This window comes from Suncus etruscus, chromosome 20, assembly GCF_024139225.1.
Source record: "Suncus etruscus isolate mSunEtr1 chromosome 20, mSunEtr1.pri.cur, whole genome shotgun sequence".
In the NCBI taxonomy this organism is placed as follows: Eukaryota; Metazoa; Chordata; class Mammalia; order Eulipotyphla; family Soricidae; genus Suncus; species Suncus etruscus.
In genome coordinates, this window is record NC_064867.1 from 6795827 (window position 1) to 6815848 (window position 20022).

The 20022-nt window shown below is 38.7% G+C and overlaps 1 protein-coding gene across 13 annotated transcripts in view; it reads left to right on the forward strand.

Annotated features, from left to right (window-relative positions):
- The window catches only part of CLASP2 (cytoplasmic linker associated protein 2), a 178589-nt gene that overhangs the window by 76539 nt on the left and 82028 nt on the right, over positions 1–20022 (forward strand). For 7 of the 13 annotated variants that reach the window (XM_049766379.1, XM_049766380.1, XM_049766382.1 and 4 more), the window contains 4 exons: positions 331–504; positions 6351–6374; positions 9148–9165; positions 12024–12125. In XM_049766379.1, the coding sequence (XP_049622336.1) occupies positions 331–504; positions 6351–6374; positions 9148–9165; positions 12024–12125 (318 nt within the window). Of the gene's footprint in view, positions 1–330; positions 505–6350; positions 6375–9147; positions 9166–12023; positions 12126–12283; positions 12311–16788; positions 16816–20022 lie in introns of all 13 variants that reach the window. The other 6 variants (XM_049766378.1, XM_049766384.1, XM_049766383.1 and 3 more) reach the window with 2 other exon arrangements.

Consider the following 20022-nt stretch of genomic DNA (forward strand, 5'->3'; position numbering starts at 1 on the left):
TTTTGTTTTTTTTGGGTCACACCCAGCGGTGCTCAGGGGTCACTCCTGGCTGTCTGCTCAGAAATAGCTCCTGGCAGGCACGGGGGACCATATGGGACACCGGGATTCAAACCAACCACCTTAGGTCCTGGATTGGCTGCTTGCAAGGCAAACACCGCTGTGCTATCTCTCCAGGCCCGCAAAATGTCTTCTAATTCTTACTCGGCCATTGCTTTTCCTTTTTGATGATTTGTCATCGTGGATTAGCTCATAGTGATTACAAGTTTTAAGGTGTTATGCTATTTGCATTGATTTAAGTAATGTTGGTTTACTTTCCTTGACTCTGCTTAGTATCTGCAGGTGGCAGCAAAACCACTTCTCTTCCAGGAAGCCTGCAGCGTTCCCGGAGTGACATAGATGTGAATGCTGCTGCTGGTGCCAAGGCACACCATGCTGCTGGGCAATCTATGAGAAGCGGGCGGTTAGGAGCAGGTGCCCTGAATCCGGGCTCCTACGCATCACTAGGTAAGACCATGTTTTCTTTCCAGCCATAGTGTGGCAGGGTGCCAGTGATATTGTAATCATTTTGTTTTAATTTTGCTCAGTAAGGATAATTGACATATTTTAATGTGATTTGTACTTGAGATAGAGTTATCAGGTATTTAGACTGCCTTGTTTCTTCCTGATGTCATCATCTCATAATTTTTTATACAAGAAATAATTCTTGATTTCATGATTTACATATAGAGTTTTCTCAGACCTGCACAACTGCCAGGTCTAGCCACTAGTCAGGGTTTTAGGTTAGAAAAGTAAGCAGGCAGACTGTGATGGGAACTGTTCTTATCACTTGATACAAGGATCGTATATGGGTTTCCTCCTCCCTTCCAAGTGGCTGAGTCCATGCCCAGTTTGTGTGAGACCCTGAGATGAATTCCAACCCTGCATTGACCTGCCAGCAGCTCTAGGAGTAGTAGCCTTAGGTACTGCGGGGTATGATCCTATTGAAAAATTAGTAAGAAACTACATGTCTTAGGATGCTTATACCAAGAATGTAAGGTAAAGATAAGTGCATAAATAAATACATGCATATATATTTCACACTTGCACATTGAAAATTATGTGTTAAATAAAAATTCGTTTATGTTTATCTTTTGCTTTGGGGCCACATCTGGCAGTGATCCGGGCTTATTCCTGGCTTTGCACTCAGAAAATAACTCCTGGGGCTGGCGAGGTAGCGCTAGAGGTAAGGTGTCTGCCTTGCAAGCGCTAGCCAAGGAAGGACCATGGTTCGATCCCCCGGCGTCCCATATGGTCCCCCCAAGCCAGGGGCAATTTCTGAGCGCTTAGCCAGGAGTAACCCCTGAGCATCAAATGGGTGTGGCCCGAAAAACCAAAAAAAAGAAAGAAAGAAATTAACTCCTGATGGTACTTAGGAGACCACTTGGGATATTGAGGGTTGAGCATGGGTGGGCCACATGCAAGACAAGCACCTTAGCACTGTACTATCACTCCAGCCCTTGTTAAATAAAGTTTTTAAAAGTCGAAGAAAATGGAAAGATTCACAGGCACTCAGGCTCATAGCTTTTTTTTTTTTTTTTTTTTTTGGTTTTTGAGCCACACCCAGTGACACGCAGGGGTTACTCCTGGCTATGTGCTTAGGAATTGCTTCTGTCTTGGGGGACCATGTGGGACATCAGGGATCGAACCAAGTTTCATCCTGGGTCAGCCGCATGCAAGGCAAATGTGCTACCATTGCATTGTCACTCTAGCCCCCAAACTATGAATTCTTAAAAGAAATCATAGATGTAAAAGTTTTCACCTCAAATTAGGCAGTGTTCTTTGATACTACATAAAACACAGACATATCAAAAATTAAATAAGGTTTCCTCAAAATTAAATATTTTCACGCAAGAGGTATCATTTAATAGATGAAAAGATAGCATTATGACAGTGGTCTTTAATCAACAGTCCACAGATGTAGAAAAGTTGAGAGCCACTGGTCTCCCAACTTGGTTACAACAGTTACTTGTTAGAGTGGTATGCAGGATAGGTTGCAGTTTGCAGGTTTAAAGGGTTAGAGAGAGTAAAAATACAGTGTACAGAGTGATATGATAGTACAATAGGTAGGGTTTTTGTCTTCTAAGTGACCAATCCAAGTTTGATCACTGGAACCCACATCGTCCCCTAAGCCCTCCAGAAATGATTTCTAAATGCAAAGCCAGGACTAATCCCTGAGCACCACCAAGTATGGCCCAACGGGTATTCTTCAACCCCCTCCAAAAAGGTTAAAAAGGGGCTGGAGTGATAGTGTAGTGATAGAGCACTGCCTTGCCCATTGCCAAACCAGCTTCCATCCCCGCCACTCCATAGGGTCCCCTAGCACCCCCAAGTATTCCTTAAGGGCAGAGCCAGGCGTAAGTCCTGAACAGAACTAGGTGTGGGCCCAAAACCAAATTTAGTAAAATGTTGAAGAATGCTGGCATATTGAATAAGAGAAGATATCTATAAATCATGTATATAATTAGGGACTTAATATTCCAAATATATAAAGATACCTTTTAACTCAGTAACTGAAGACAATTTGATTTTTTTAACTTTATTGATTGATTGATTGATTGATTGGTTTTTGGACCACTCCTGGCTCTGCACTTAGAAATCACCCCTGGCAGGCCAGAGGACCATATGGGATGCCGGGAGTTGAACTTGGTCCTTCCTGAGTCGGCCACATGCAAGGCAAACACCCTACCACTGTGCTCTCTCTCTGGCCCCCAGTTTGATTTTTTGTAAGGAGCCCAGGGAAATAGAGTTGGAGTGATTGTCTTGCATGTGGGAACCCCAAGTTAACCCATTTTTGATAACCTATACCCCACTGGTATGATTATGTACAAGCATACATACATATATACATCCATTCACATGCAAAGAATTTTAATAGTCATTCTCTGAAGAAGATATAAAATTAATTAGTACTCTGTCATTAGAAAAGTATTTTTTTCATTACAGAAGCATGAAGGTACCAGGCCAGAAAGAGAGTACGAGGGCTAAGGCACTTGGCTTTTCTTGTTGTCCATCTCAGTATGATGCCCAGCTCTGCATATTTCCCCTAGAACCACCAGGAGTAAAACCCTGAACTCTGTTGGGTGTTGCCCAAAGACTCCCTACCAGGAAAAGCATAGGATGTCATTTCATAGTTACTAGAATGCTTTTTACCAAAAAGGTGAACAGTAGCACCTGTTGGTTTGAGTAAAGAGAAATTGGAGGCTTTGTTGCTGCTAGTAAGAATGTGAAAAAGGAGCGCTACTAAGTTTGGCATTTTCTTCACGAAGTAAAAAATCAAGTTTATATGTGGTCCAGCAGCTTCTGTTCTAGCTATGAACTCAAGATGTGTGGAAAATGGTCTCATTAAAAAAAAATTTGTATATGAATTTCACAACCTTATTTATAGTATCACTAGAGCCCAAATAACAGTAAGATGGCATTTGTGCCCATACAATGGAACGTATTACTGAGCCATAAAAAGTATGTCACTAAAAACATAGGAATGAATCGTATGTGCTACAGCATGGGTGAACCTCAAACACCATATTAAATCATACTCAAGCAACTGCCAGTTATAAGATTTTTTCTTTTAATTGTAAATAGATTATACAGGTAAATCAATCCAAAGTTAATTAGCTATTTCCGGGCCCGGAGAGATAGCACAGCAGCATTTGCCTTGCAAGCAGCCGATTCAGGACCAAAGGTGGTTGGTTCGAATCCCGGTGTCCCATATGGTCCCCCGTGCCTGCCAGGAGCTATTTCTGAGCAGACAGCCAGGAGTAACCCCTGAACATCACCGGGTGTGCCCCCCCCCCAAATTAGCTATTTCCAGGGTTTGGGAATTAGGAAAATAGTAGTGACAAGTGACTCCTAAAGGGGAGTTGTTTTGAGGTATTGAAAATACTCTGCAGTTAGATAATGAGGTATAAATGTACTAACAGCAAATGATTGTCAACTTAATTGAAGGTAGATAGTGGAGATAAGGATTATAAAAACGCTTGAGCTGTTGGAAGAATTTTGTGATGTAAGAATTACAATTTTTAGGGCCAGAGTGATAATACAATGGGTAGAGCACTGCCTTGCATGTGGCCAGCCAGAGTTTGGTCCCTGATGTCCCATTTAGTTTCCTGAACCTGCCAGGAGTAATTTCTGAGTGCAGAGCCAGGAGTAACTCAAACCATTGCCAGCCAGGTGTGACCCATCCCCTTTAAAATAAATTAAAAGATTTGAATTTAATTTGAGAGCAGGGGCCACAAAGGCCTCCCAAGCAATGTTTAGGGCCCCAGGGGCCACATCTGACAACACTGGACCACTGAGGCTGAACTCAGTGCTAGGATTACCAGAATGTGGTGGTATTATATGGGCCCTGCAGTACCAGTGAACTGTCAGGGCCATTACTCTGCATTATGCATGCTCATCAGTATTCTGGGGACCATGCAATGTCTGGGATCTCTGAACTATACCCTTTTCTCAGAATAGCTTTGACTCTTCTTGGGGAGTGTCTCATGTGAATCCATAAAATTGTAGTATTTCTTCTGTTTTCTTGAAGAGTACCATTGTAATTTTGATACGGAATGCACAACCTATTTAGTTCATAGTTTGAATGGTCATTTTAACTGTGAGTTTTTCCAGTTTATGAACATTAAGTCTTTTTCCATTGTATATTCTACTTCATAGTGATTTATGGTTTTCAGTGTACAGCTGGGAGGGGTCTGTGGGTGATAATTATTGTGTTGCGAGGGTGTGTGAGAAAAGCAGACGCAGCTAGGATGGATGGAGGACAGCGAAGGAGACTGCTTAATAAAGCTTAGTTTAGAAGCCATGTGTATAAATGCACCTGGCAGTTAGGGCCATGAAATAAAGCTGGATATCTCCTGAATCTTCATCTGACTACCTGTGAAATCATTTTTCCCCCATTACCCTGCAACCTACAGACCCTCCGGCCAAAGGCAAAGGGCTGCAGGTGCCAAGCCGAACCAAGAAAGCCCTCACCCCACCATACTAGAAGTCTATATTTTTATATGTAAACAACATGCAACTTTTACTTTTTTTGCTAAGTTTATTCCGAGTACTCACTCACTTTTGCATTGATTATAGTCTTGCTTTTTTATAATTTCTTTCTCTTCTAGTTTGTTTTTGCATGTAGAAATGTAACAGATTTTTGTTACTAATTTTGTAGAGTAGACCCTTATTAAAAGCAACATGAAGACACTATGTAGTCATATGAAGTTACTACATTGGCACTAAGACCACTTTAATAATTGTCCAGTTTGTAGTAGTGCCAGTATGTCTGGCATTACAATAGTATCATTTTCTCTATTTGAGCACTTAAAGTAGTAAAGTAGATCATTGAATTGCTGGATTAATCATGTTTTAATTTTGTAGAAACTAAGTTTTGTAAGAAGAACGGTGGAAAAGCAGCAAGGCAATAGAAAATGTAATGATAAGATTGCCAACTGGTAGAATTTAGGGGTAAACTATAAGCTCTAGAGAGGAAAATATAACCAAGGCTGAGTCAGAGAGAGATAGGACAGCAGATAGGTCACTTGCCTTGCACACAGCCAAACCTGGTTCAATCCCCAGCACCACTATGGTCCCATGAAACACACCATGACTGACTTAGTGCAGATCCAGGAACAAGTCCTGGGCACAGGTAGGTGGGGTTAGAGAAAAAGAAACAACAATAAGGCAAAGTAATCAATTTGGAGAAATTCAGTAGACCAAAGTAAAACATTAGTTGGATGATGAATGACAAAGGTCCAATTTTCGGAGAAAGACATCACTAACTTCTTACTGAACATTTAAAAATAAGAGTTTTTGGTTGGGTTGATTTAGGCAGAACCTATGGTGCTCTGATCTTCTCTTGGAGGTGCTGTGGGAAGGAAGGAGGGAAAGAGGAGGCATATGCTGCCAGGAAGAAAATGTTGGCCTCTACTTTGCAAAAAATGTATACCAGCTGTCCCTTCTCTCTCTCTCCCTCCTTCTTCCTCTCTTGCCAAACCCCCCACATCCCTCCCTCATTCTCTCTCCTTCTCTCTCACCACATCATTTAACACACTCCTTTTTTTTTTTGTCTCCTGTAAGAACCTTATCTTGTTAAATGCCTAATATATTTTATTTGAAAGCAGTATGTTACAGCTAGGGCTGGAGAAATAATAACACCTATGGTTCCCAGGAACAGTTGAATGTGGCTTAAACATTTCTTCATCCCCCAAATAATTTTGGGCTATAAAGTCTGTCTTCTTGAATATACTATGTTCTCACAATTGTCCTACTATTTTTTCCTAATATAATAAGTTTTCCTCTGTTCTTTGCTTGCTCTTTCTTCAAAGAGGATACTTCTGACAAGATGGATGGTAAGAACTTCCTTTTCTAATTCTGTTACACAAAACTTTCGTGATCCCTGCAATCTGTTTGATATCTTCGTTCATTCTGTTTTTATTTTACTGAAAATAGAATATTTTTATTTATCAGAAATCAAAAAATGGCTACATAATTTTTTCAATTTTGCCTTAGTTATTTATCTTGGAGTTTTGCAATCTACTCTGGGCCTTAGAAATAACATAGCAGGGGAGCATTTCTCTTAAATGTAGCTAACCCAGGTTCAATCCTCAGCATCCCATATAGTCCTCCAAATACTGCCAGAAGTGATTTCTGAGGACAGAGCCAGGAGTAACCCCTTTACACTGTCGAGTGTGGCCAAAGAAAAACAAAAGAAAAAATATATATTAGGATTACTATTTGTTATGCATAATTTATCTTAAAATGTAAATATTTTTATTCTAAAATCATGAAAATAGAAATGTTATTTAGTTTATTCAGTTCTTTAATTGACCAGTGATTATAGAAACATCGCATTTTATAAATGTATATGTATAAATGAAATGCAAGGTTGGAGCAATAATATGGCAAGTATGGCACTTGCCATGCACATGGCCAACTTGGTTTCAGTCTTCAAGCATCCCATACAGTCCCTGAGCATTGCCATGAATGACTCCTAAGCACAGAGGAGTGTGCTTAATACTAAGGATTAACCCTGAGTATAGCTGGATATGAGTCCCATACCAAAAAAATATGAAATGCAAGTTGCAGATACTTAAGATTGGATTCTTTGGGCTGGAGAGATAGCCTGGAGGTAAGGCGTTTGCTGGCTTGATAGTTGAATTCCGGCATCTCATATGGTCCCCTGAGCCTGCAGGAGCGATTTCTGAGTGTAGAGCCAGGTGTAACTACCTCTGAGCGTGGCCGGGTGTGACCCAAAAAACAAACAAACGAAAAGACTGGATTCTTTAAAATGTAATCAAAACTGAATTTACTTTAATACTTGCTTCTATAAGTTTTAGTATTCAAGTAACCATATTTTGCTTGATTTCAGTATATTTTTATCTGTTATATTTGTGTCTTGTGACAAATAACATGTCCTCGTTCACATCACATACCATAATACCACATAAGGATTGAACTATTTTTAAGAGCTTACAAGAAGATAGTCACCCTGTAAGTCACAGTAATTACCTATAAGTCACAATCTAGGAAAAAATGAGAACTGTATGTTTTTCTGTGTGCAATTACATAAAATTCTTAAATAGATACTAGTATATTTCCAATGAGATGGGACATTTGTTTAATTTTTGGCTTGGATATGTGAATTTTACTTTTATATTAGTCTTTGTTATTTGCGTGTTTAATAGAGATCATAACCATCAGTAATTATTTATGTTTAAATCCACTAAGGAATGCTTTCTCTATTTCATATTCATAAGTTAATCACAATAACACTGAAATTCTGGATACTCTAAAAGCAAATGTCTTTCCAGGTCAGATTTATTTTTTTCTGATATAACTCAAAAACATCTGCCTATTTAAGGAATATGTTATATCACTAATATAACATATATAACTGCACTGATGTGGAGTCCAGTGTTCATAAATATACAGACCCAGTTTTATAATCGAGTGTTATATTTTATATTTGGCCATTTGTTGATGGGTTAAACGTCTCTAATGCTTTGATGAAAATACTGGCTTAATGAGGCTTGGGTCATGGATTTGATTCTAATATTTGTCGTTTAGCTTTATTTTTTGAGACATATACCAAAAATTATTCTTTTCTAGTTATAGCATTATAATTGTATCGAATTTTCTTCTTTTTTATTTATTTACTTATTTTGTCTCTTGAGGCACATCAGTGGCACTCCAGGGTTACTCCTGTCTCTGAGCTCAGAAATCATTCTGTGGGCCACTGCTGCAGAGAGCGGGGGAGCGGAAGGGGGACAAAAAAATAAAGAAAAGAAATTATTTTATAGCTGAAACTCAATCATGAACAATTTTGTATCCATGGTGATTAAATAAAGTAATTATTTTTAAATCACTCTTCGGGCCAGAGCAATAGCACAGCGGTGGGGCTGGGGCATTTGTTGATCCAGGACGGACCTTGGTTTTACCTCTGGCATCCCAGATGGTCCCCGAGCCAGGAGCGATTTCTGAGTGCATAGCCAGATGTAATCCCTGAGCATCACAGGGTGTGGCCCAAAAAGCAAAAATAAAAATCACTTTTGGCAGGCTCAGTGGACCATTGGGATGTCAGGGATCAAACCTGGGTTGGCTGTATGTAAGGCAAATGCCCTACCCACCCACGTAGGTAGGTTTTTATTTGTACAGCACCCAATATTTATTTTTGCTTGTTTTTTGTTTCTGGGCTATCCCTTGGCAATGGTCAGGGCTCTGGACTCAGGAATCACTCCTGGTGGGATGCAGGAGACCATATTGGTGATCCAAAATCAAACCTAGAATGGCTGGCATACGAAGCATGCGCCCTACCAATTGTACTATTTTTTTGGCGCCCTCATTTCAAATTTTAAGTGTTATAAATAGCAGATAAAAAAAATCTTTGTAGTGCTTTATCAGTTTTTCCCAGGTTTATCCTTTTTTGTGCTATGATTCATTACATGGCCTCATTTTTTAATGAACCATATATAAGTTAATTTAAGACTATAAGACCTAAGTTTTTTGTTTGTTTTCACCCTTCATTTTTTTGTTGGGTGGGAGGCAGGAGGTCTTAACTTCATCGCTGACAAAATTGGTTGAAATGTTTTATTGTTGAAATGTTGTTTTATTTCTCTTATTTAGGAACAGCATCTGAAGATGGTAAGAAATCATACGTTTTGTCAGTAACAAATACATCTACATTAATATTTCATTAATAGGAATTATATATTTAAAACTAAAATAAGCTAATTGATTTGCAGATGTGCCAGCTGTGGTAGCTTCTACATTTTATGTTTGGTTGTGTTTGTTATATATGTAGGTTTTTATTTTAATTCTTCATTCTAGAGTTTTGCTTTTCATTTCATGCTGGAAAACCATAATTGCTTAATCTATGTGTAATATCTGGTAGAAGTTAATACGCGGTTTTCTTTTTTTTAGTAGTGTCATTAATGCTTTGTTTCTGTTTTTTAATTCATGTAAATTCATCTATACTTTGGAGAAAGCATGCAACATTGCTTTAACATTGGAATTTAAGTATCATCAACGTTTAAATGCAGTTGTGTAGTTTTTTTTAAATGTACCTGATTTTGAGGCAATGAGCAAAGAACTGCACATGATTTGAATTTGGGACAAATGTTGGGACAACATACTTGGAGAGTTTTTTTTGAAGCAGTTTACCTTAAAACAATTATCTATGGCTTTTGAAAGGGAAAAATTCAAGGTTTATATTTATACTGCCTGAAGATTATCTTCTTGGACCTCTGAATTGAAATACATTTTCCTTCTAAGTTTTATATGAAATTTTCTTGTGATAGAAACCAAGTAGATTTATCTTGTGGAGGGTGTCTCATAAGTATTCTAATATATTTGAACTATTTCTATACATTTTAAATTGGAGTACTCCAGAAATGATCTCTTGCACTATGACAATGCAAGTTAAAGTGTGGTTTTGAAATACTAAACATTCTTATTTCTTTACAACAGAAAATGAAAAAATGTCACGATTTTAGGGAAAATATCTTTTTGTCCTTATAATTTACATCTTAGGAGAACATCGTATCCTGCTCAAGATAAGCTATGAAAGGACAAAAAGCCTTGTTTCTGAGCCTCTTAGGGATTTTGAAGAAGTTAATAAAATATTAGAACTCTACCAACTACACTTCTCATTTTGGCTTCTGTTTTTATTTTTATTTGAGGTTAGGGATAGTTCTTAATCATTTTTCCCTCACTCATTTCTTAATTTTTAAATTTCACCTGGCTTCTATAAAAATTTTATAGTACAGCCAATTAGGCTAGCCAGCTAGCCATACAGAATAAATTGGGCCTTTTAACAAAAATGGATTCTGGGGCCAGAGCAATAGCATAGCTAAAGGGCATTTGCCTTGAACGTGGCCAACCGTGGTTCCATCCCCAGCATCCCATATGGTCCCCTGAGCCTGCCAGGAATGCTGACAGGCATTGTAGCTCAGTATTAAAGCACTTTCCTTGTGTGTGTAAGGCCTGGCTTTAGTCCCTGGCACTACCACCCCCCCCCCCATTCCAACTAAAGATAGGATTCTGAGTCCTTTATGATTATGTTTGATACTGATTCTGGTTTGAGGATAGGGATAGTCAAGACAGTTGCTTAAAAAATATCTTTGTCAGTAATATATTTTTATTTTTACAAAAATTACGGTTTACTTAAATACACAATAAAAATTATCTTTGATTCAAGAACTTGCAAAATAGTTGTGGCATAATAAAGGAAATAGGATCACTATTGAGAAGTAGAGAAAGAAATAATTGAGAAAAGCATCTAACTTAAGGCATTTTCTCAAGTCATTTTATAAATGAAACTGGTTGTTTGGGGGAAATAATAGTAAATACTGCATATACTTCTGTAGTTTCCTCATATTTAGACAGGACAGTAAGATGAAGTATTTTTCCTATATTTCCTCCTCTTGCAAATGCCCTCCCCCCTCTTGTTTTGGGGCCAGACACAGTGGTGTTCCATTGGATACCCTCTGTGATGCCATCAGAGACATTCCCATCTATGCCTGACCAGAGTTGGGGACAGACAGTACAAAGAGGGGTGCCATCTCATAATTAATGATTTCTAATTGGGCTTGACCTTGGGCCATCCCTCCTCCCTCTCAGAGAGCTCTGGTTATTAATATCTATCAATGTTGCCTTGTTTCAGGGTACTCCTAAACCCCCTTGTTCGTGTTGAATTTCTCCCCAGTGCCTCACCTATCCCCCAGCTATGTCTTGTTCCCCTTCGAGAACCTCCCTTTAAGCTGGGTCAGCATAAGATAGGAATTTGCCTATTATCTATCCTTCATGTTGTTTGTTCCTGAACAATAAATGTCCTATGTGGAGGACAGTCAGTGCTCTCAGTCCACTAGACAATAAACCCCCTGACTCCATGCTTTTTTCTCTCATGTCTGTCTTGTTTTCTTAACCTTCGCGGCACCCCTGCTTCAGACGCCTTCACCCGGGCTGGACTCCAGAAGTGTTCCAGAGTTTTTTCAACTTGATGCTCTGGATTCACTCCTGACAGCGGTTGGGAGCCAGACTGCATCCCAGCTTTGAGCTCTGTCCCTGGGTCACAGATTGCTTTGGAAGTACATTTTCAGTCAAAGGAATTTATTTTGGCTTTTTGTTTCTAAGGTTACATCTGTTTGAGGCCTATATTTAAAAATAGAGTTGAAAATAAAATTCCATAGGAGATGAAATTTTAGAATCGGCACCACCAATTAAAAAAATACAAGTAGCATGCCAAAAATTATAGTCTTTTATTTAACTATTTTCTTATCCTTAACGGAAAGGTAGCTTATGGTACAACGTGTGGAATACCGTATATGATTTTAAGTTTTTGAGAAAAGTATATTCTGGAAGTGATAGTTGCATTGTTGTAGAATTTAGTAGCACTGCTTAAACACCACCAGTTGGAAAATTGAAGGTTTTTTATTTCCTCATTTCTAAGTGATACTATTTTTAAATATCTCTACTTATTACAATTAACTTTTCCCCCTTAGGTCGGATTAGAGCAAAGCTTTCAACACCTCTTGCTGGCATGGGAAATGCCAAGACAGATTCTCGAGGAAGAAGTCGAACAAAAATGGTGTCTCAGTCACAGCGTACGTATTGCCTATTATATTAGTTCTTCTGAATTTGTAATGTTAGAATGAGTATGTTGCTTGTATATTACTGTGTTAGAAAATTGACCAGTGGATTAAAGACAAAGCTAATTTCTAAAAAGACAAGCCACATACTGAGTTCTTGTTCTGTACTTTAGGTTCATCATCACCTGACAAAAATGAAGGTATTTTTTTTTTAATGTTTTGGGTCAGTGGTCGTGCATGTTTGAAATTTTTTTGGAGTGGGTGTTGTCTTGTCTTTGGTGTGTTCTTAGAACTGCATCATTAGTATCTGCCACTAAGACAGGGTGACTTCATCTACTACACAGACCTTTGCATGGAGATATTCTATTAGCACAAATCTCTTAACATTAAGGTTTTCATAGTTACACGGAAACTTGCAAATGTGAAAATTGTGCTTTTTAGAGACAATATATTTGCCACATATTACATAGCATCAAAATCTAATTGTCTAGCTAATGCTGTTCATAGACAGAGACGCGATATTTTTGTAGTCTTCTCAAACTATGCTAGACTACAGTTAGCATTTTGGGTGTACGCATACATTGATTCATAAAATTACCAGCTCTATTACATTCTTTAAGATATGTGCAGATGTTACTTAAAATTTTATTTTGGGTATTTTATTGAAAAGCTAAGTTTCTGGGGCCGGGCAGTGGCGCTAGAGGTAAGGTGCCTGCCTTGCCTGCGCTAGCCTTGGACGGACCGTGGTTCGATCCCCCGGCATCCCATATGGTCCCCCAAGCCAGGAGCAACTTCTGAGCACATAGCCAGGAGTAACCCCTGAGCATCACCGGGTGTGGCCCCAAAAAAACAAAAACAAAAACAAAACAAAGCTAAGTTTCTCATAAGCATAGTTATTAAAAAGCACAATTTTGAGGTATAGGAAAAAATGAGTGAACCATTTCTACATGTCCAGAATTACATTTTAGATTGAGAGTTTATTCCTTGTCTTTTACTTATTTTCAGCCACATTGGGTACCCATGCCATGTCAGTATTGAACCCATGGCTCCCCTGCCTAAAGCATGTGCTCTTGCTCTTTGAGCCATCTTTCTGGCCCTATTTTTCTTCCTTGATAAGAGATTTTCATTAGTACTTCTCAGGCTTTTTTTCTAAGGAAATAAAAAGTTTTGGAGTTATTTTACCTCTTCGGCCTGTTTTGGAAAGAAACAGATTTGACTTTATTTTTTGCAGTGCCAAGATTGAACCCAGGGCCTCCTCATACTTTACTGCGCAACCCCCTACATTTAACTGAGTTCCATTCTGTTTAGCTGTTTTATCCTTTCTGCACCTTTTTGGACCAAATCTAAGCAAGACAGTGCTCAGCATGTAAGCTACATCCCTAACAAAATTGAACAAGATATTAATACTCTATTTATTTTAGTCACACCCAGTGGTGTTCAGGTCTTACTCCCAGCTTTCAGTACAGGGGTCATATATAACTCAAGGGACCATATGTGATACCAGGAATCAAGACTGGATCTGCTGGCCTTATGTGAGGCAGGTGCCCCACTTGCTGTATTATCTCTCCATCAATTTTTGTGTGTTGGGTATTTTTTGTTTGTTTGTTTCTTTGTCTTTGGGCCACACCTGGCAGTGCTCAGGAGTTACTCCTGTCTCTGTGCTCAGAAATCACTCTCGGGCATCATGTGGAATGCCTGGGATTGAACCTATGTTGGCTGTGTGCAATGCTAATGCCCTACCTGCTATTGCTATTGCTCTGGCCCTGTGTTCGGTTTTTTGGTTTGTTTGTTTTTTTTGGGTCACACCCAGCAGTGCTCAGGGGTTACTCCTGGCTCTGCGCTTAGATGTCATCCATGGCAGGCTCGGGGGACCATATGGGATGCCAGGATTCAAACCACCATCCTTCTGCATGTGAGGCAGACAGCCCTACCTCCATGCTATCTCTCCGGCCCCTGTGTGCTTGGTCTTTAAAAAAAATTTTTTTTTAGTTTGTTTTTGGTCTTCGGGGGTTATTCCTGATGATTCTGTGCTTAGGGATCACTCCTAGTGATGTTTGGGCTATATTGGGTGCTGGAAATCAAACCTAGGTTGGCCACATGCAAGGCAAGCATGCTCTATTGCTCCAGCCCCAATTTTATATATTTATTTTTATTGATGGGTGGTAGTGGTGGGTTTTGGGGTCATACATGGCTGCTCAGGGCTTATGCCTGGCAGTACTCAGGGAACCATATGTGGTGCTGGACATTGAACCAAGATTAGTTGAGTGCAAGACAAGTGCCTTATCCCTGTTCTAGTTCTCTGGCCCCAACATCTAAATTTTGAAATTGACTTGGAGATATCCAGGGCTATCCTAATGTTCTACAATAGCATGTTTCCTTCAGTCTCTTAAAGTCACACAAAATCCCGGCAGAGTAATAGTTGTAGCAAAACAAAACAAAAATATAATTTAACTTTGCAAAATTGAGTATACTTGGTGAATAGGAAAATGGCATATGCCCTCTCGGTAAAGTTTTTTTCCGAGCGAAATTAGGAACAGAACATACCATATTTATTTTTTATATATGTTTTGTTTTCTGGGCCACACCTGGTGATGCTTAGGGGTCACTCCTGGTCCTGCGCTCAGAAATCGCTCCTGGCTTGGGAAGGACCATATGGGATACCAAGGGGTCAAACCATGGTTCATCCTAGGTTAGCGCGTGCAAAGCTTACTGCTTGAGCCACCGCTCCAGCCCCGTTTCTTGTATATTTTTCAAGTAATTGAATACTAAGCAGTATAGTACTAGAGAGATTTGTCCTTCCAAATATAGCACCTGGGCCAGCATTGGCATCACCTGGGAATTATAATAAAGTTAGACAGCTATTGACTTAGATAACAGATTCTTTAAGACAGTATATGAACGCACAGTAATTTCTGACCAGTATATTTTTTGGTTTGTTTGTTTTTGGAAAACACTCAGTGATGCTCGTGGTTTACTCCCCATTCTGCACGCAGGAATTGCTCCTGGCAGTGATCAGGGGATTATATGAGATATTGGGGCTTGAACCCAGGTTAGCCACATGCAAGAAAAGCACTCTTGCAATTACGTGTCCAGGCCCAAACACTTAAGTGATAAAGTTGTTCGAATTATTCTGTACCTGATGTCAGCTAACTAATTTACTCCTGATGTGTACATCCATGCCTTATACTCTTAAGGCCTTCAGGAAACAGAAATATGTAATAGTGAAGTTAATGGTACAGAAAATGTGTAGCATGAAGATGATAACCAGAAACTTTTTGTATACAGTAAATTTAACATTTTAGCTCTGGCACATACTTGTGGCTCACAGTTGAATGCATCATAATTAAAACAAATTATAGCACTGGCATCAATATGTTAAGGGTATAAATTTTAGTGAGGACCAGGGAAATGGTTCAACAGACTAGAAATCTTCTTTTTTGTGCAGGAGGCCCAGATTGAATCCTTGGTACCACATACACCCTGAGTACTGTCAGGAGTGACCTACCCTGATAAATACACTGGGAATAGACCAGAGCATCTCCTGGTGTGTGCCCTGTGTGTGTATACAAACACACATGCACAGAAACTAAACTCTCAGGGTAAATATTGTGTGTGCTTTGAGTACAGTTTTTAATATATTTAGGACCTCCCTTTTGGGTGTAGAAAGGGAATTTTCTAGAAATTTTATTTTTTCACATTTGGTTTTTTAACTTTAAAACTCAACCTTTAATACTTGAAAACTTTTCCTAAAGTGTGAGGATCTAGTACTAGGCATTATAGACTTCTCCTGGGTTAGTTTTGTTTGGTTTTTAGATCAAATTACTTTCCCAATAAGAAAATAATTTAGTTTTAAAATCATATGGGATTTCTATTTGGTTGCGAATAACTTTTACGCTGTTCCAAATTTTGTTAAAAAAAACTGTGGCGTTATGTAAGTTGATGCAAGTTTCTTTATAATAATATACTTACAAAGAAATATTACTATGATCTACATTTCACATTATTGTAAAGTAATTCATTAGGGCTTGCATGGTCTTTCTATATTTTTATTTTACCACTTAAAAAATCTTGACCCTAAGTCAGTGCATTCTGGCAGTCAACCAAAAAAATAAACAAGCAGTAAAGACTTTCAGACTTTTGTTTTTGTACGAATTGTGTCTTTTGTTGTTGCTGGTAGTGACTGGTTGTGTGTCAAATGATTGTTCAGCCTGTCAAACTTGATCTTACCGCCCAAACCCTCTATACATACCTGTTTTGTTTCCTTTGTGTCCTACAATGAAAATCGTATCTTTTATTGTCATTTTTCTTCAGCTATGAGATGTAATTCTTCCTTACCTTAAGTTTTAAATTAAATGTTTAAATAAATTAAAAAACTTAAACATTTAATTATTTAGACCTTAGGATCTCTGTAAAATAAAAGCTGAAGAATTTACTTTTACTTCTGCAGCTTCATTTCATTCGCTTTGGTGTAATTTTAGTCTATCAACCGTAAGAATAGCTAAATGTACTGCTTTGTTACAGACATCTATTGTTTACGAACGTCTGCTTTTTTGCTTTAGGATTTTTATTTGCAAAGATCTGACTAAAGCTTTCTTATTTCATCCCATCCATTTTAATCTGCTTCTCCCTCTTCGTGGATTATAATCCTTACCTTAATTCTGCCTTTATACTTGTTCAGGATCACAATCAGCTAATACCATTGGTGGTAAGAATCTATAGACTTTATGTGTGCATCTACTATTTGATCATCTATTTTCATTATCAAATATGGGTTCTATTCAGCAGAAATTCTTAGAGAATGCTTCATTTTGCAGTCCTACTAAATAGGAAGAAAATATTGCCAATTGTGAGCTTCCTTTGACCTGCCTGTATTTTATTACCATAATCTGTAGTTTGAGAATTATCTAAGTAAAGGGCATCGATAGTAGTACAGGTTAAAGTCTGTGCCTTGTTTGTGTGGCTGGCCTATATAGTCCCCAAAATAGTACCAGCAATAAGCCCTGAGCACACTCCTCCCCCAACAAACAAACATACATTACGGTTACAATTATAAATTGTAATTATATTTACAAACAAATAAAAACTTAAAAAGTTTATCCAAGTAGAACTCTCAGGTATCAAAAAGGCAAGTAAAGGAATCTTAGGAATGCCTTTAAAAATTGGGGCTGGATCAGTAGTCTAACAGGTAGGGCACTTGCCTTGAATGCAGCCCACACATGGTTGCCTAAGCACCGCCAGTAGTACCAGTAATTGCTGAGCTCAGAGTAACCTGAGCATCAAAATAAACAAAGATGTCATGAAAATATATTGGGGCCAGGGAGTCAGGATAGCAGGTATGACTCTTGTCTGCATCTGGCCAGCCCTGGCATCTCAGATAGTCTCCTGAGCCGGCCAGGAGTGATCCCTGATCACAGAGCTACAGAGTGTGACCAAAAAAACCAAAGGTACAGCACGCATGCCAAAACCCAGGTTTGAACCATAGCCATAGTTGTTCCTTCCATAGCTCTAATGGAGGCAACTTCCCACATACTGAGCCAGGAGTACCTTTACTACCACAGGCTGTGACCCCTCCCAAACAAAAAATAAATGGGGTGGGCAGAACAATAGCCCAGCTGTAAGGCTGTGTTCGGTCCCCGGTGTCCCATATGGTCCCAGAGCCAGGAGCAATTTCTGAGCACATAGCCAGGAGTAAATAAAGATATTCTTTAAAAATTAATTTAAAAAAAATGAACTGTAATGATGTGATAGTATAGCAGGTAGGGCACCTACCTTGCATTCAGTCAATCCAGGTTTAATTCTCAACATCCCATATGGGCCCTTGTACCCACCAGAAGTAATTCCTGAGTGCTGAACCAGGAGTAAACTGAGCATCGCTGGGTATAGCCCCCCCCCCAAATAAATATATAAATAAATAAAGTTTGTTTTTAATATAAGATGTTAGTTTAAAAACTTGGTAGGATAAGAGAAATCAGATATCCAAATTCGGGTATTTTCTAGTGCCATGTTACTTCCAACTTATATAATGCCCTAATTCATCAATTGTGCGATTTTATAGCCTTGATATTTGGGGGGTGGGGGTCACACCCAGCAGCACTCAGGAGTTGCTCCTGGCTCTGCACTCAGAAATCACTCCTGGACAGGCTCGGGGTACCATATGGGATGGATGCCAGGAATCAAACTGGGATCCATCTGGGGTTGGACGCATGCAAGACAGACTACTACCACTGTGCTGCCACTCCAGCTCCATATAGCCTTGATATTTCTCTACTGGAAAGTAGCCATGATATTTTCTTATAATTACAAATCTAAAATCGCCTGACGCTACTAAAGTTATAAACACTATTAATCTAGAGGGCAGACTGCATCGGAGAAGAGAGACTAATACTAAAGCAGAATGAGTACTGTCAATTTTATTTCCTAGGAGCAAACTTGAGTGAATTTAAATATATATGTGTATATAAATTTAAATATATAAATTTAAATATTTATGTACATAAGCATACACATATATATATATATATATATATATAGAGAGAGAGAGAGAGAGAGAGAGAGAGAGAGAGAGAGAGAGAGAGAGAGAGAGAGAGAGATCTTCTGTAGTTCAATAAATTCAGTACATCTAGACTCTGGAGTAGTTACTCTGTTCTCTACTGCATGTTACCTCTGCTGAATAGACTCACAGTTCAAAGAATTTTCCAATCTCCTAACACCACCTCCATCCCTCAAATTATATTTTAACAAAATTCCATAGTGTGTGTGTTCAGTTTATTATACTTTTTATATCGTTGCAAGTGTTCCCACAAAATATTTCATTGGCTTATCTTGCATTGTAAGTTTGTGGCATGTTGGGTGTTTGGATGTTTTTGGTTGTGTGTGTTTAGTTTAGGCACTGCATGGAGAAAATAGGTGCCTTTTGAGTATTCTTGAGGTTATAACGGAAAGAAACTGGATTTAAATTGAATGTACCTGAAATGTCATGAAATAATTCAGATGAACCATCATTCCACATTATATGAATAATTTCCCCTCACTGATTTAGAATTTCTAAGTTGCTAACTTTATTGGAAACACTAATTTGTTTTGTGATATTGCTGTAACCAGTGGGAGAGAAGTTTCAGTTTTGTCCAGCCATTAAATAGGGGTATTAATTGTGATCTGTAAGACCATCTCAGGACAAGTTTAGAATGGATACCTTTAAGCCACATATAGCTTGCCTTGATTCATGCATTATATAGCCTACAAAGCATGATTTTTAAAAAAAATTGAGACATTTCTGGGGCCAGGAAGGTGGCGCTAGAGGTAAGGTGTCTGCCTTGCAAGCGCTAGCGTAGGACGGACCGCGGTTCGATCCCCTGGCGTCCCATATGGTCCCCCCAAGCCAGGAGCGATTTCTGAGCGCATAGCCAGGAGTAACCCCTGAGCATCAAATGGGTGTGGCCCAAAAACCAAAAAAAAAAAAAAATTGAGACATTTCAACACTTGATTTTTTTAAAAAATCCCCCAAATCTAGCCAGTATTACCTTAAGATAAAACTAACTACAACAAAGGTAATCTCTCTGGCCCTACACTCACTGATCCTTCTTTGTCAACAACTCCTGCTTGGCATTTGAGTCTTTAATCTTTACTCTATGGAAGTGAAGCATGATTGGGTAAGTTTATTCAGGGTTAACTGTGACTGACTTATGGTGCCCAATAGAGGGGGAAGGTGTTTTCATGAATGTTTATTTAAAGGCATCTTTAACTTTCCAATAATGTACTCCAGAATCTAGAACTTGAGTCTGTTAAGATCATTTTCCAATTCAATGCAGACATAAAATATTTTGCCAGAAAAAGCTCTTCCTCCTAAAAGTTGCCCATGCAGTTCTAGGTTAAAATATTGTTTCCTAACTTTTTTTAACTTTTACCTCTTCTA